General features: G+C 33.2%; 1 protein-coding gene across 2 annotated transcripts; it reads left to right on the top strand.

Moving 5' to 3' along the window:
* The first annotated feature begins 9,691 nt into the window (after positions 1–9,691).
* On the top strand, positions 9,692–15,290 carry LOC141718525 (protein LONGIFOLIA 1-like). 2 transcript variants are annotated; one of them, XM_074520908.1, is made up of 5 exons: positions 9,692–10,235; positions 10,970–11,028; positions 11,133–13,100; positions 13,303–13,450; positions 14,316–15,290. In XM_074520908.1, the coding sequence occupies exons 1-5, from the start codon at positions 10,106–10,108 to the stop codon at positions 15,014–15,016; spliced, it is 3,006 nt and encodes a 1,001-aa protein (XP_074377009.1). In that variant the 5' UTR covers positions 9,692–10,105; the 3' UTR covers positions 15,017–15,290. The 2 variants fall into 2 exon arrangements, with proteins under 2 accessions (XP_074377009.1, XP_074377010.1); XM_074520909.1 differs by lacking the exon at positions 10,970–11,028.
* Positions 15,291–16,198: the final 908 nt, after the last annotated feature.

The following is a 16,198-nucleotide window of genomic DNA, read 5'->3' as shown; positions in this document are numbered from 1 at the left end:
CGTCCTTATTTCTTCTATTTCTTCCTTTTGTTGTTCTAATTTTGACTTTAAATATTTTATCACAGTTGTATCAATCTTAAACTCAGCTTTGCTTTCACTAGTTGTTTCCTTTTTTAATGGTTCATACTTATATTTTTCTCTTTCTAAAATTTCTTTTCCGTGATTCTTTAAAAATGTTATCACGTTATATTCTTTTTGTTCTTTAGTTCCCATTAGAACTTTCCTTTTTTACTAAGTTGTCCCAAATTATCTAATACCTTTCCTATTGGTTCAGATATATTAGGTTTCATTTTACTTATATCTATCATCATTGGCTCATTAACTCTTCTCCATGCATTTATGGCTTTTAGTTCTGGCTTATTTGTAATTTCTTTTTCTGGTATAATTTTTTGTTTTCCTTCTTCTAATTTTATTAACTTGTCTAGTATCATTTTTAAAGTAGGTATTTCAGAATTATTCCATAAGCTTGTTAACTCTTCTCTTATTATTTGTCTCAAATTTTCTTGATTATCTTGTTTTTCTACCAATCTCATTATTGCATTTAGTTTTTCCTTAACTATTATTTCTTCCCATAAATTTTTTATAAATTCTGAGTCTGACATTTTATTATTTGTTGATTCGCCTCTTCCAACCATTTCCAACATCTATCCAATATTTACTAGTATTTTTACTCTGTTCTTCTAATTTCTTAATATCATTTTCTAACTTTGTTTGTCTTTCCTTATATTCTAAATATTTTATTTGTGAATCTTTTCGCTTTCTAACATACTCTGTATTTTCTTTAACTTTTCTTTCTTATTCCTTAATTTTTCTTGTATATTCATAGTTTTTCTATAAATCTTTCTTTTCCTTGATCCACTATCTTTATTCCATTATTATTAATTTTATAATTTATCATTTTTAAGAAGTCGCTTCCTAATAATAATTCACTCGAACTATCATATTCTATTACTCCTATATTTATATTATATTCCAAGTCTAATATTTTAAACTTTAAATTAGTACATTTAGTAATAAATATTTCTCTATCATTTTCTGCATATCTGTAAGTCTGAGGTTCTATCCACTTACAATTTTCTTCATTTACCTTGCTTATATGAATAAAACTTTTGGTAGCTCCTGTATTAATTTCTGCTATACAGTCTCTTGTTATTGTTTCGTCAAATATTATTATTTTTATTTTCAAACTATCAGTATCTATTTTTATTAAATCTATCTTTCTACTCGTCATACTCATTGATCTAATTAATCTTATAGGATTTTGTTCTTTTCTAAAACTTAATCTAGATCCTTCTAATATTGGTTTAATTCTTTGCCTTGGAATCATTTGTCTATTACTAAAATCTATTGTAATTTCTTCTGGGATTGTTATTTGAGATTCTTCTTTATGTTCAATTTTTTCTAATATATCATTATATAACTTTGGTACTATTATTCCTAATTCCGTTTGTTTCTTTACGTGATGGTTTCCAGTCATAGCATAAACCATTTTGGTTTCTATACTAATAACTTTACTTCCTTTTTGCATTTTTATTCCATCTAACTTATAGTATAATGTTAAAGATCTTTCTTTATTTTCATCCCTTAGTGATATACTAAAATCGGGTTGTATTATAAATTTTAATTTCTGATATATCAAGTTTCCTTTTATTACTGCTATTAATGAATCTTGTATATTTCCTATTATTCTATCATCCAATACATATATCTGTATAGGAGTATCGATATTTTTCTGAAAATATGCTTTTATTGTAAATTCTATTGCTCCAAAATATATGTTTTTTAGTTTATTTGCTTCCTTTTGTTTTAATTTGGATAATTCTCTTTTTATTAATCCATCTGTTATTAAATTTATTCTTGTTTTTCCATTTATTGTATCTATATCTATTACATTCTCATGTTTTTGGGCTATATACCTAACTTCCTTATTTCTTTCAAAATATGATGTCTTGAATATCTTTTTTATTGTTAATTCTTCTGTTTCACTTTGAATTTGATTATATATATCTGGTTTAAAACTTAGGGTTTGTGATGTTCCTCCTTCGTATTCATCCATTTGATAATACATATCTTGTTTTTCACTTATTTCTTCTAATGACATTTTATCCATCTGTATTTTATCCAGTTATATTATTTGTTAAAATTATTCTTTTAAGTCCTTGTATTCTTAGTTTATCATTTCTAAATGTTATTATCATATTTCCAAGTTGTTGGTAAATTCTCATAATTTCTTCGTTATTCTCTCTTGTCCATGTTATTTTATTTTTTCTTTTGAGTAATTTTTCCAGATCTATTTCTAATTTTTCTTGATTTTTTATTAATTGCTTTAGTTTTCTATTATTTCTAGTTATTGCATTTGGATCTGTCCAATTCATTTTTTAATTTTTTGTTTTAAATCGTCTATTAATCTATATTGTTCAGTTAATACTTCTTTTAAGTCTTTTATTTCGATTTCTAAATTAGTTTCTTTAATAAATTTTCCTCGTTTTAATAAAAGTTTTTCTTCCTCTAGTCTCCTAATTTTTTCATCTCTTTCTTCCAACATTGTTTGTAATATAGCTATAATATCTAATTTTTCATTTATTATTTGCATGCTTATCTTACAACTTTCAATATGTTGATTTATTAGCCTATTATATGTTGGTTCTTTATCAGCTATATACTGAATTGATCGTATCCTTAAATCTTCCATAAGTCAGATTAATTGTCTTTATAAAATTTTCTTACACATCTGTTGTGTTACTTTGTTTTCTACCATAAATAAAATTAATAGAGTTGCTATTATTTTAGATTTATATCTTTTATTCTTTTCTCTATTTATTCTTGTCGGAGGTCTCATTTAACTATCAAATTTTATTTCCTTTTTACTATTCATTAGTTACTATTCACTGTTTACTATTCACGGCTACTTTTGCTACAGTGTTTTACTGTTCATTTTCCGCCTATTACTAGCTCTGATACCATTTTCTGGGGGTTATTATTACCAATTTCTGGGGGTTATTATTATGGATCGTTTGTATATCTACACAACCCTAAAGAGGGAAGGCGAGGGAAGGTGCATGCATTTTCGTATTAATTAATATGGTTATTTTTTGCATGTAGTAAGCAATAGACAAAATCAAATTCATTATTTTAAATGAAATCATCTCTATAACCATAGAGATGATAACAAAGGGATGAATTCTGATCCCTTTGCATAATACAAAAATGGTGTAATACACCAGAACACTGCAAATTGAATGGTGAAAACCAAAAAGTTATATTACCAGGAGATTCCAAAAATATCATGGCAGACAAAGATGAAGAAAGAAGAAAAGAAAAAGCAGATTCCCTGGAAAAAGATGACAGATCCTGCAAGATATCATGGCAGACACAAAAGATAAAGATGAAGAAAATATGAAGAGACGACAAAAGAAGAAATGACAGACAAAGAAAAGAAAAGATTCCTGAATTATTAGTAATTATGTAAAAGAAACCGGTTATCCCGGTAATCTGTAACCATATAGAAAGACTACTATAAATAAGTCCAGACATGAAATGGAAAAGATATCTGAAAATTTCTGAAGTTCAATTCTCTCTTTCTCTCTGAATATGTCTGGCTAAACTTCTTCACTCTCTATAAACTCTACTAGGAATATATCATAATAATAGAAACAGATTATTTTATAAGTATTATATACAATCAGAATTGGTTCAGAAAAATAATATCTTGAAGAATAGCGATATGGAAGAGACCGTGTGAGGACTCCTGCATCCAGCCAAAGAATATCCAAAGGAGCCTGGAGAGCGTTATGGATAATAGGGCAAGGGTGAGTTGAGACTTCCGGTGACCAGAAAGCTATTGTAAGAGGTAAAATATTCTGATTTAAATCTGATTGTGTATGATAGCATTATAAAATAATGTTTTCTGAGATTATGATGTATAATTAGTATGAGGTTATAGAGATGATTTCATTTAAAATAATGAATTTGATTTTGTCTATTGCTTACTACATGCAAAAAATAACCATATTAATTAATACGAAAATGCATGCACCTTCCCTCGCCTTCCCTCTTTAGGGTTGTGTAGATATACAAACGATCCATAATAATAACCCCCAGAAATTGGTAATAATAACCCCCAGAAATTTTTGATATTAATATATATTATATACGGGAACAAATCATCCCAAATTATCAAGTTACCACAATATTACGTCGTAACCAATTTGATAGATATCGCACAACTAATTTTACAAACCTAGATAAGTGTTTACACGTAGGAATCGTTGTCGTCCCAATGCAATATATACACAAAGTAGTGAAATGACATCAATTCGAAAACTCCGTTGAGCCGGTCGAGTAAGTTGAAAACGAGTATTCGGATATTACTCGGTTTTTGAAGACACTTAACTGAACGATTTACGAGTTTAGAACCTTGCAATTTATACAAGACTGCTCAAGTCCTGATTGCCTCTCTACTTTGAAGTACCAAACAACTAAATAATTAGCTTCACGAACAAAGGTACATATACGACATTGTTGAAATAGAGATATCTAGCATCCACCCTCTAATTTCAGCTTTGCCCCAGATGACATTTATTTCCTTTGGCATTCGTTTTCTCTAAACAAGAACGAAATTTTCACACCACAAACAACCCGAAGAACAATTTGGCAATATGCAAGGACACCAAGGAATTATTGCAGGGACGATAACATTATAATGATAAAAAGTTAAAAGAGTAGTTGTTGCTACAAGAAGCAGCCAAGAAATGATGCCTAACAATGAATCAAGAACAAAAGTAGATGATTGTAAGTCCTTGCTACCCATGCTAACTATTATTCTACTTTTGACAATGGTCTGTGTTGTGTACAGGAGTAGGTGTTGATACTAACAACCAATTCTATCATCACTCTTATGTCAATACCCCTGGACCATCTCATCATGTGGAACATGTATATTTGCCTACACACATCCATGTTTTTGTAACTTCAGCTACAGCACCTTCATTCACTACTTATTATGTACATTTTTGGGAAACTGGGGATCTCAATTATTTACTGCACAGGGGATCTTATAATGTGCCGTGTTGTGAATTAGCATTTGATTGTTATTCAGTAGATCAAGTTTTGCATCTTAGCCAACAAAGGGTTGTGCAAGTGTTGAGCTCTTATCATCAAATGCAAATTACGGGGTTTTAAAGTCCAGACCAAAAAATCCTCTCAAGTTCTCTTAATCTTGCAATACTGATGACTCCACAATAGCTAATAGTAAAAAAAACATGCTAATACACACTTGAATGACACGGGAAGCAAAAAACAAAATCTCCATGTGCACTACATGACTTAAAAACTTAAAAGTCCAAGGATCCAAGCCAACCACTTGGGTGTATGGAATTATATATTTGTCATAGACTTTTCACCAATCTTAATGATCTATACTACAAAAGAAGAAATCTAGTTAAGCCAAGTGCATTATGAATCATATGTAAACAGATACCACTACACCATGCCAAATAAGTTTCCATTCATACACGCAAAGGCACAAAATAGCAAAAGGTGTAATGTCATAGGGAATGCATAAATAATAAAAATTGGCCAAAAGTCCATCAGTTGATGTGTTTTAAAGCCATAAACAAGGCAATAAATTTGAATGCAACTTGGCTACTAAGTTTTCCTCGCCACATGATCTTGCTCAATGCAGAAAGCACATCAATATCTATAATGTGTGTTTTTATTAGTTGATAAATCCGGGTCTTCAACCTTTAAAGTAGGTTTCTTTAGTTTTTGGCAAGTTACTTTAAATGTCGGTTTCCTTAACCTCAAGATAGATGTATAAAATTATTCATATCCCTCTCTTTGGTTGATAACAAAGAGGGGATGGAATTTAAAACTATACATCTTATAGAATGAATCCCTAAAATCAATGGAACTACCACTTTCTAGCTTATAGCTAGTTTGGTGGTTACACAATCTTGAGTCCCTTTTAGAGCTCTAATTAAGCAATCTAAAGGAGAAGTGCATTATATGTCAACATCTGAATAATTGCATACCTAAAAGGATAAAGAATTAAGAGTAAGATCCTTCTGAATGGGATTAGTTAGTTAGCAATTAGCATGTTAGAAAATAATAATATGGGTTAATGCACATGTATGGTGAATTAGTGATCTAGTGGGACATCATGTGCCTATCATGGCTGCCTGTTGGGGCACCACATTCTTGAAACATAGTGCCAAGAAGATGGCTAATTGCAAATTTGCAATAGCATTTAGTTTTAGTTGGTCACTTTAGCCAGTTTCATAGGAACTAAGAAGTAAGAATCTATCGACAATGTGACCACCTAACTTTTTCCACATGCCTACACAACCCTCTATTCTCTACATCCTTTCAACCTTAACTTTATAATCAAAATTGAAAGTGTTGTAGTTATTTATGTTGATATTACGAATAATTTATGTATTCTGCGGTATACTTCATACAACTACAAGAATGAATATGATTGCCATATACAACCTAATTGCATCTATATAGATATAGTTATTCAAACAAGCAGACATCATCCTGATACCTTGTCTTTTGAAAAATTATTCATTTTGTGAATGCTGACCAAATCAATGTACTCATTCGCACCAGGACCTTGAAGTTTTAGCTTATAGTTTGAAAAATTATTCATATTGGTGAATACTGACCAATGTACTCATTAGCACCAGGATCTTGAATTTTAGCTAATAATACCAGGTTCTTCACATTATTAGAAATAAACAAGAAGAAAGGAAGAACAAGCACATGCACGATATCCCGTATACGTAAATATGATTCTAGATGCATAGACTGTTAAGTCTTTTTTAAATATCATGCAAGCAAATTTACCAGATTTTTATAAATTACATAAAACCACATAATAATATAGATTTGTCCTAGGTACAGCACCATATGAAACTGAGCAAAGAAAAGGAACTGGGACAAGAGGTGTATTAGTACTGCAACCTACCAAATAAATCAAGGTAGGTAGACCTCAACTTGACTTCTTGATAATCTAATATTTATCTATATATCAAGGGAAGTTTTATAGTCTAAACTAAGGAGAGTTATAATCTAACGTCTAACTGACTTGAATGTGCTCAATCATTAAACAATCAGGATATAATACAATCCAAACTACACACTAACATGCCACCAGCCACATGCTTTGAAAGTAGAGTATTACTTATCAATAAACACATCTTATGTGAGATAGGCTAATAAATCCAGAAGTAGAGATGCATGTTGTATACAGAGAGAGACAGGGTACTAAGTACTGTAAATATACTAATATATAGGGCTCTAGCAGTAAAATCTATTTTAGTTACATAAAAACTGTCATAAGTGAAAAGAGTAAGGGGTGATTGAATATCCCAATATCCACATAGAAAATTGACTGGCTACAAGTGGCAGACAGTTCTTGACATTGTCTAATGTGGTGGGGAGTCTTGTGTTGTAAATTATATAACACATGCAAGCAGTACCAGCACTCCATGATAGTATATATGCAGGTTTATTTGAAAATATAATAAATATATACAGCATGCATTATTATTGTTATTATTTGTTTTCAGAATTTCAAGCAGAAAGAAAGCAGTTCTTAGTTCATGGATTCAAAAAACTTTTTTCCATCAATTTCCATTATCCACTACTGCTTGAAAAAACAATTTTTCTCCTTACTGTGAAGAAGTCAGAATTACTTCAATTGTGTAAATACATATAATCGACAAATGCAAGAAAACCAAATAGTATTTGGATTGTCATTACAAAACGACCTAGCAAAAATCATTGCTAAAGTAAAAATAGATTTTATTCAAACTCGAATCACTTACAACTTATGAAGGAAGATATTAGCTGTAACTTAGACATATCATCTCTTCATGTATCACTTGTGGAGAATGGAACACTGATACAGCTGTGAACTTGAATTGAAATGTGACACCAGACATGAACTTGAATATCGTAGGTCCTGGGCAGTCCCACCTGCGATGTTTTGTAATGAAGTTATATATATACTCACATAGACATGTCTTCAATATATCAAGTCATGTTTCCCATGCATAATTTTATTAAACAAGTTAAATAGCAATTTATGCCCTAAACAACTGCTCCTCAATTTACCTTGCCCAAGTGCAAGGAGACCTTTCGCCAACTTGAGTTATTGATCAACTAGGGCACTAACGGGATAAGCATCTCCCTATCATGCTTACTGGAAACCCTATTATGTTTTAGATGTTGGACTCAAACGCTTATGGTCCATTATCTCATGTACTTCGAGACCATAGAGATATACTAATATAACAAGATGTTAAAATCAATCACATAAAGGCTTTGCATCATGTTGCAAAGACATTGGTCCATACCACATTTTATTGAAATTAAATTAAGATTAGCGATGACATAGAACTGATACAGAGATGCCAAAGGAAAACACGTGACTAACCCGTGAATTTGCCTACAATAACAAACTGCTAATTCCATCATCTACACTACTTCCAAGTACTTGAATTAGTGCTAGTCTAATGTGATGAATTGCCAAAATCTATAAAGGATGAGATATATATGAATCACATTGTCTCCGGAAAGTGTGCCATAATGTGAAAAAATATAAATTATGCGAGTAATGTACATATTATTGGGTTTCCCTGGCATGTTAAATGACAAACAACATGATTTTCAGCCACAACACACCAGAAACAAGACCCATAACAGAATTATTCTTTCATTAGATTCTTTTTCATTTTCCTTCTAGCTTCACCATTTAGGAGGGTAGTAGTACTATTTTGGAAGTGGCTTAAGGCATGAAATGAACCTTCATTATACTAATAAAACAGTCTGACCACCTTTTAAACATTTTCATTGTTCTTGAGGCTAGTACTGTAATTAGAGAAAAATTGAGCAGCTACAGACTACAGTCAGTCAGTTAACACAGAATACACAGAGGCATAATTGGTTGATATGCATAAAGACGAAAAGAAGCTACCAGGTAAAGAGTACCAACCAGAACATACCATAAATACAGGAAAAGTAACTTAGTAGAGCAAATTTAGACATAAGCAAAGAAAAGAATCATAATACATTTACTGAATATATAACAATTACTCATTTCTAAAGATCATGACAATACTTGTAAGCAACCCCTTTTCCAAAAAAAGTTGACAAAATAATTCAAACTATCAAGACATTCAGTCTCTTGTCCATGATTTGTTAAGGGAAAGATGACTCTAGCCAACTAGATGCAGTGGTTGAACTCTTAACCTATAGCCAACTAGGGTTGGTGCACTGGTTGAGCTCTTGACACCCTTGCGGGAGGTCAAGAGTTTGATTCTCGGAGAGTGTGTGCGCAATTAATTAGGAGAAAAAAGGAAAGATGACTATCTGAGAATCTAGTAAAGAGGGTTAGTTTTGTAATTTTGTCAAGTCAATAGTTAAAAGAGGACTTTAGACTCTGCATCCTTGCCAGTACATAATCCACCTTCCTAATTCTTGCAACCTCTGACAAGCTCCACATGGTTATGTAGAGAGGTCCAGAGCCCACCCACATTTTATTGTCTAAATGAAAGTGGGAGGGAAAATGACTGTGTAGATCTGACCCACAATTCACACTATATCTGGCCCACCAATCTCAATCTTTCAAATGCTTAAAAGATTGTCCCTACTGCATCACCCATAATTAAAATAATTTTAGCCAAATTCCCCTCTCTGCAAATTGATTGCCTATATATTACACAACATCTCCTCCATAGCTCTAGTCCCTAGCAGCCTTTACTTGAGAGAGCCAAAAACAAGAACCATTATTCTCTATTTCTTTTGTGAGAAACTCAATCTCTATCATTTCTAGACTCTGCAGAATCTACCAGCAGTTGGTACTTACAGTTTCATTTAAGCAGAGAAGGTGAATTACATAGAGTTACTGACTGGAGCTGGGTCCAATTTTTTTTTCTTTCTCTATTGCTCAGTCCATGAGGTGAAAAGAATTCGAAAAAAAACTTTAAACAAATAATCCCAGTACCACCATCTCTTTCTTCTTCCTCTCACAAAATCATCTGGACGTGGATGATATAATTTCTACGTTTCAATTGTGATATTAGCTGGAGATACAAACATGTCTTCAAAGCTTCTACGTTCAGTAACAGATGAAAAGGCAGATATACAGAAACAAATTGGATGCATGAATGGAATTTTTCAGCTCTTTGGAAGAGCTACTAGCAACAACCACAAAAGGCTTCCTCCAGGTATTTTCCTATCATGCCAGTCGGTTCATCTAGATACGTGATACACAAGAAAAATGACATATCAATGGTTCATAAAAATTACAGAATTATTGTACACTATTTCATTTGCATAAGACATCTTAATTCTAAGCATGAATCAAACCAAGATTAAAAAAAGAGACCAACCGCTTAATAAAGTTCGTAAACATTCTCTCTGATCGATGTCTTCTGTAACAGGGTCTTATTTCTGTTATATCACAATAGCTTGAGAGTTTGTGTTATGTGTAAACTGCTAAACAATTATGTAGGGTAGACAATCTAATAAGGGCAGCCTCAGAATACAATTAACGCTGGAAACTATACCAATTTTCCAGATATTGTTACATTCTGATTAGCTAGATTTAAGATTTAAAAGAAAGATCTATCCTGCAAATTCAAAAAAGAGTACTATATTCAGATTTGTGATTTGAATTGTTTGTTGAAAATTAGGTCGCATATAAAATCAACAAGAATCTACCCTACTAAGGTATTATATAAAGGTCTCCTATTTAAAATCATCTCCTTGTTATCAACATGGTTTACTTCTAGGCCCCTGTTCCAGATTTTGCTTGTAAAATCCATAATGTCTTGCTAAAGTGACTATGCATGCATATAATGACCGAACAAATTTAAGATTAGTGCAGCATGAATTATAATCATCACGAGCTTGTGTACCAAAAAAGTTGCAGATTTAAGAAATTTATTCATTTTCTTAGGCACATGTCAAAGTAACAATACTGAAATGGAGCAAAACTGTACGAAGCAGGAATCTCTGGTATTATATACAACTTTTAAGACATTATTTATTTTCCAAATTTAGTTTGTTCTACTTGCTAAACATGATTTGAATGTTTTAATTAAGTGTATCTTAACTTACAGAAAAACATCCCAGCGCAGTTCAGGAGAGAGAAGTTAATGACCACTGTGGAATTATCAAGAACCTCCTGTTCATCCTCATGTTCATCCTCAACATTCTCATCAGCTGATTGTAATAAAAATTGTCAATCAGAACCATCATCATCGTGCCACAGCAATTTAGCGGAAATGACATATCTGGTCTCACCTCCAAAACAACCAAACTCCTCTTTGCAGTTGTCTCGGCAATCTGTAGATCTTCGTGACATAGTTAAGGAGTCCATGTACAAACAATCCCCTCGATTATCAGTCAAAACCAACACAAAAGATGAAAAGGCATATGAAGCCATCAAACAAAAAGATTCTCCACGCCCCCTGCAGCAGCACAAACATGTTCAATCCGAAGTTGACAGACGTGATGTATCGCTTCGAGTTCTGGGGAAGCTTCGGGATGGATCATGGAACGCCAACGAAGAGCGGTTTAGTGCTTTACCATTGGCATCACGAGACGGTCCAAGGTACTCTTATGATGAAACAAAATCACGAGATAAGTTGAAATCAGCCACAAAGTTCAAAGAGCTTCCAAGGCTATCACTGGACAGCAGAGAACGCTCTCCCATAATTTCTTCTTCCGAATATAAGAGAAACCAATTGTCCAGGAACGACGAGGCAGCTAGGATTCCAACCCAAATTCTAACCGAGAACCAAGAACCAGGAAGTAACAAAAAACCATCTGCTATTGTAGCAAGGCTGATGGGTTTTGAACCTATTGCAGACTCGGTTCCAAAAGAAGGTCAAGTGATAGAAGTGAAAGCCTGCCTGCTTAGAGATTCTGAAACCATATCACCATCATTAAAAGTTTGTGCTGGGAACAGGAATAATAATGGTTCAGGATCACCAAATATCAACTGCAAGAAGTCTATGTCCCCAAGATTGAAAAATGACAGCTCATTCAGTGATTCAACCTCCGCTTTAACGTATTCAGTAGAACAAAATCCAAGGACACAAACAGTCAACAATCAAGGCTCTCAGAGACAATCAATGAATTACCAAGCAGCATCTATAGAGCATCCACTAGCATCTCCATCTGTTTATAGTGAAATCAAGAAAAGGCTGAGCGAACTTGAATTCAGAAAAGCTGGGAAGGATTTCAGAGCTCTTAAACAGACAATTGAAGCAATGGAAAAGACAAGAGAGGGACTAGACAGCAACAAGTATGAAAAGAAAAATCCAAATTCTGAGCCATGTACAAGTCAAAGCAGCTCAAACGACAGCTTAAATCAGGCATCTACACTGCGAAGGAAATGTAACAGCCCGGTTTCACCCACAAATACTTCTCCAAAAAATCGTGGAACCCAAATTGTAAAACGGAAGCCTGCTAAAGCTACTGACAACACTGTAATTCCAACTGACGATAAATCATGTATCCAGAAGACATTGTCTGGAGACAATGATGAAAACACAAAAAACTTTGTTGAAAGGAGATCACCAAGAAAAATCAGTCCCAGAAACAATAATTGCAGAGACTCTTCTAGTTGGCCTCCACCTTATCTAGTGGAAAAGAAAATTGCTGAACCTGCAAAATTATTGCAGCATCCAAAGGCATCTCAAAGGACAGGTAGAGAAAACCATGCCAACTTTATGAAGAGCTCTCGTAATATAAGCCCACCAGTGCAACAGAAAAAGCATGGGATGGGGAAGCTGCCTGCTTTTACCACACAATTATCTGACATGAAAATGTCTAGAAGACAACCAAATAAGCTGCCAACAGAATCAAGCTTCCCAACAAGAAGACAGGGGCAAAAATTTGCCAATCCACAGAGCAGAGATGACCAAATAAGCGAGAAGAATATGAATCACAGAAATGGTAGAGGCGGTATACAATCACAAAATGTTATCGAGTTGGATGTCCAGATAGACAGAGAAAGCAGAGGCACTTACCCTACCAAGGAGATTACCAGCCCTTACACACCAAAGGACCCTAATAATAAAGTAAGTAATCCTAGGGTGCCGATAAATGCAAGCCCAATGGTGTTGTACACATGTTACAATTTGAGAATTTGTAAATATCGTGCTGCAACGCATTAGTTAGAACTGTCATTTAGGATTTTTAAATATAAGTACCTTAAGTAATTCTTTAAGTGTTCCGATAATATCAAACCTGTTTGTTAACAGTTTAATCTTCTTCTGACAGAAAACTACCCCCAAGTATGCTGAAGAGAGACTGACTGCTGAACTAACAGCTCCAATGGAGCAACCGAGTCCAGTCTCGGTTCTTGATATAACATTCTATGAAGAAGACGCTCCATCTCCTGTTAAGAAGATATCAAGTGCTTTACAAGGTTAGTTTTGTTTCGAACATACTTTGTGGTATCTTTCTTAGGTTCACATTCCGGAATATATTTTTTCACCTTTACATATAATGATTGACGCTAGAGATGATTACATTAGGATAATTATAAGCAAGAACATACAAGATTTTTTATAAACTACACATTGTTGTATACTTGTATTACTGCATAAAATACTTTCCCTGTAAGAACGAGTAAAGTTTCGAGATGTCTTAGTGAATACTTTGGGAACTTTTCTTGTTTAATTCTTCTTGTTCATACAAATTAGTATAAGAGTTTAAAACCAATATTCATTTAAATATTAAGATACCACAAAGTATGTTCGAAACAGATATATTAAGATAAATATTTAAATATATTTAGGTATGTTGCAAATATATTTAAATATTAAGATACCACAAAGTGTTCCTCCGGAATACACAGGTAAATATTAAGTATGTATCTTTCATCAGCTATTTTTACCTGTGTATTCCGGAGGAACACTTGCAGGTTTCAGTATACCTGTTTTTAAGGTGCTGTATTACCTTCTATACTTCAACATATTATTTAAGTCTTATTAGCAAGGATTTCTCGTGACAATAAATAATAAATTGCAATTGTTATTCTTATTACTTACATCCTCTATCTAAATAAACATGAGATTAAATTTAGCATATACATTAAGAGCTGGGTTTAACTCTAGCGATAATCAACTTGTGTCTAATAATGTGTATTTTTTTGGCAAGCAAATAATGCGTATTTACTTGTTACACTACAAATAGTGGTTCCCTAAATAATACATACTCCCGTGCTTTAGAAAGCAGCAATTATTTCAACCTGTCATAGGATGCAATGCTAACACTATTTTATAATGCAGATAATGAAAATTCAAATGGAGATGAATATGAGTTGAGTAACAGCAGAGGCTTTACAAATGATCAAAGAATGTTAAATGATGTTGTTCACTTGGTTCATGAACTTGGAATACTGAATTCAAGTCGAGTTATTGCTGTCACAAATCACAGTGAATCTCTTGTAAATCCAGATCACAAATACATTGCTGAGATTTTGTTGTCAACAGGTTTGCTAAGAGATCTAGGCTCCAGCACGACAACTATTCAGATCAATCCAGCAGGGCTTTCAGTAAATCCTGAATTGTATCATGTTCTGGAGCAAGACACTGAGCTTGCACTTGAATCCTTGAACGAGAAGAGTGTAAAGTCAAAAACAAGGGAGAAAGTGCAGAGGAAACTAGTCTTTGACGCTGTCAGTGAGATACTTTTGGAAGGTTCAGCTGACTTCAGGAGTATCCAAAACAAGTTGGGAGAAAGAACAATGACCGGAGAAAAGTTTCTGGAGGAATTGTGCACAAAACTGGATCAACAACAACCTACTCCGAAAGACAGCCTATACGACATAGATGATGAATTGACAGGCATCTTAAGGTTTGATATAATGAATCAAAGAAGAAATTGGAAATGTTATAGCAGCCAACTTCCAGAACTAGTGTTAGATTTAGAGAGAATGATCTTCAAAGACCTGATTGGCGAGATTGTGAGTGGGGAAGCATTTTCTTAACTAGTACATCCAGGACAAGACGGCAGGGAAACAGTTTTCGCCTAGCATTTCAGAATCTGCTCCTGTGTTTATTCATTGTTAATTATCCTAACCACCCTCTCCTACCAAGAGAAAGTAGAATGAAATATAACAAACAATATTTATAAATTATATTAGACCTATTTCTTTATGTTTTACAGACTAGGTACACAAAATACATAGATGAGATCATAGCTTTGTATCTCAAGGACCTCCTCAAGGGTTAACATATAATAACAGAAATTTATTTTATTAAGAGTTTCGAGCTTTTCTGTGATCTTCATTTCCAACCTTTCCGGACTCTTAACTTCAGCTCAACTACCCAGGTCGAACACTCGACATTATAAGAGCAAGTCCAATGCATAGCTATAGTTGGTCTTATAGCTATAGTATATGACCAAAATGAAAAAAATCTCTCCAATGCATAGCTATAATTGATCTTATAAATGCACTAATGGATAGTTGGTCCTATATTTAGGATCAAAGATAGCTATAACTATTCTTGCCATATCATTAAATAACTACAAATGAAATGTTGTTGGTTTGCTTTAAATGAAATTAGGAGAGAAAGACAAAACTTCATTAAATGTGGAAATATTTGGTTGTAAAATAGAAATAGTATTGGAGTTGAAATCTTATTTTAGCACCAAAATACACTTTTTGATCTTATATTATAGTAATAGCTATAGTCATTTTAGCTTTAGCATTGAACTTGGTCTAACAAGGGTATGGACACTCGAGAGTACTTGATATTCGATCAAAAGCATACAAAATTTCAAATATTGTTAACTCCAACACTTAGACACGTATCACCACTCCAAAGTTGAAGCTGAACGAGTTACATAGTTTGCAACATTCATCTTTCTTTCAAATAGTGAAACACGATCCCTGGGTGTTTGTACTTTGTACTAAAGGTAACAAAATTCTTACATATTCTAAAGCAAACAAATGTAAGGAATATTATAAAAATACATTCCCCTAAAAAATCTTTTGGAAAACAAACAGAGCCTTAAGTTTCAAATGGTCATATACATCAGGGTGTAAGCGGTTGGGATCAGATCGATTTTGGGTAAAAATCGAACCAAACCGCAAAAAGCGGTTTTAGAATATTGTCATCCGTGCGGTTGCGGTTGCGAATTTGCGGTTATTGCGAATTAGATAGCC

The sequence above is a fragment of the Apium graveolens genome, chromosome 4 (genome assembly GCF_009905375.1).
Source record: "Apium graveolens cultivar Ventura chromosome 4, ASM990537v1, whole genome shotgun sequence".
Lineage (NCBI taxonomy): Eukaryota > Viridiplantae > Streptophyta > Magnoliopsida > Apiales > Apiaceae > Apium > Apium graveolens.
The sequence above is the reverse complement of the archived record's forward strand: the minus strand, read 5'-3'. Positions and strand labels throughout refer to the sequence as shown.

What these genes read in the sequence shown, in the direction of transcription:
- LOC141718525 (XM_074520908.1), top strand. Translation starts at nt 10,106, where the DNA reads ATGTCTTCAAAGCTTCTACGTTCAGTAACAGATGAAAAGGCAGATATA. An exon ending in GTACGAAGCAGGAATCTCTG is followed by an intron (nt 11,029 to 11,132) that starts GTATTATATACA and finishes CTTAACTTACAG; the next exon opens with AAAAACATCCCAGCGCAGTT. An exon ending in GATATCAAGTGCTTTACAAG is followed by an intron (nt 13,451 to 14,315) that starts GTTAGTTTTGTT and finishes TTTATAATGCAG; the next exon opens with ATAATGAAAATTCAAATGGA.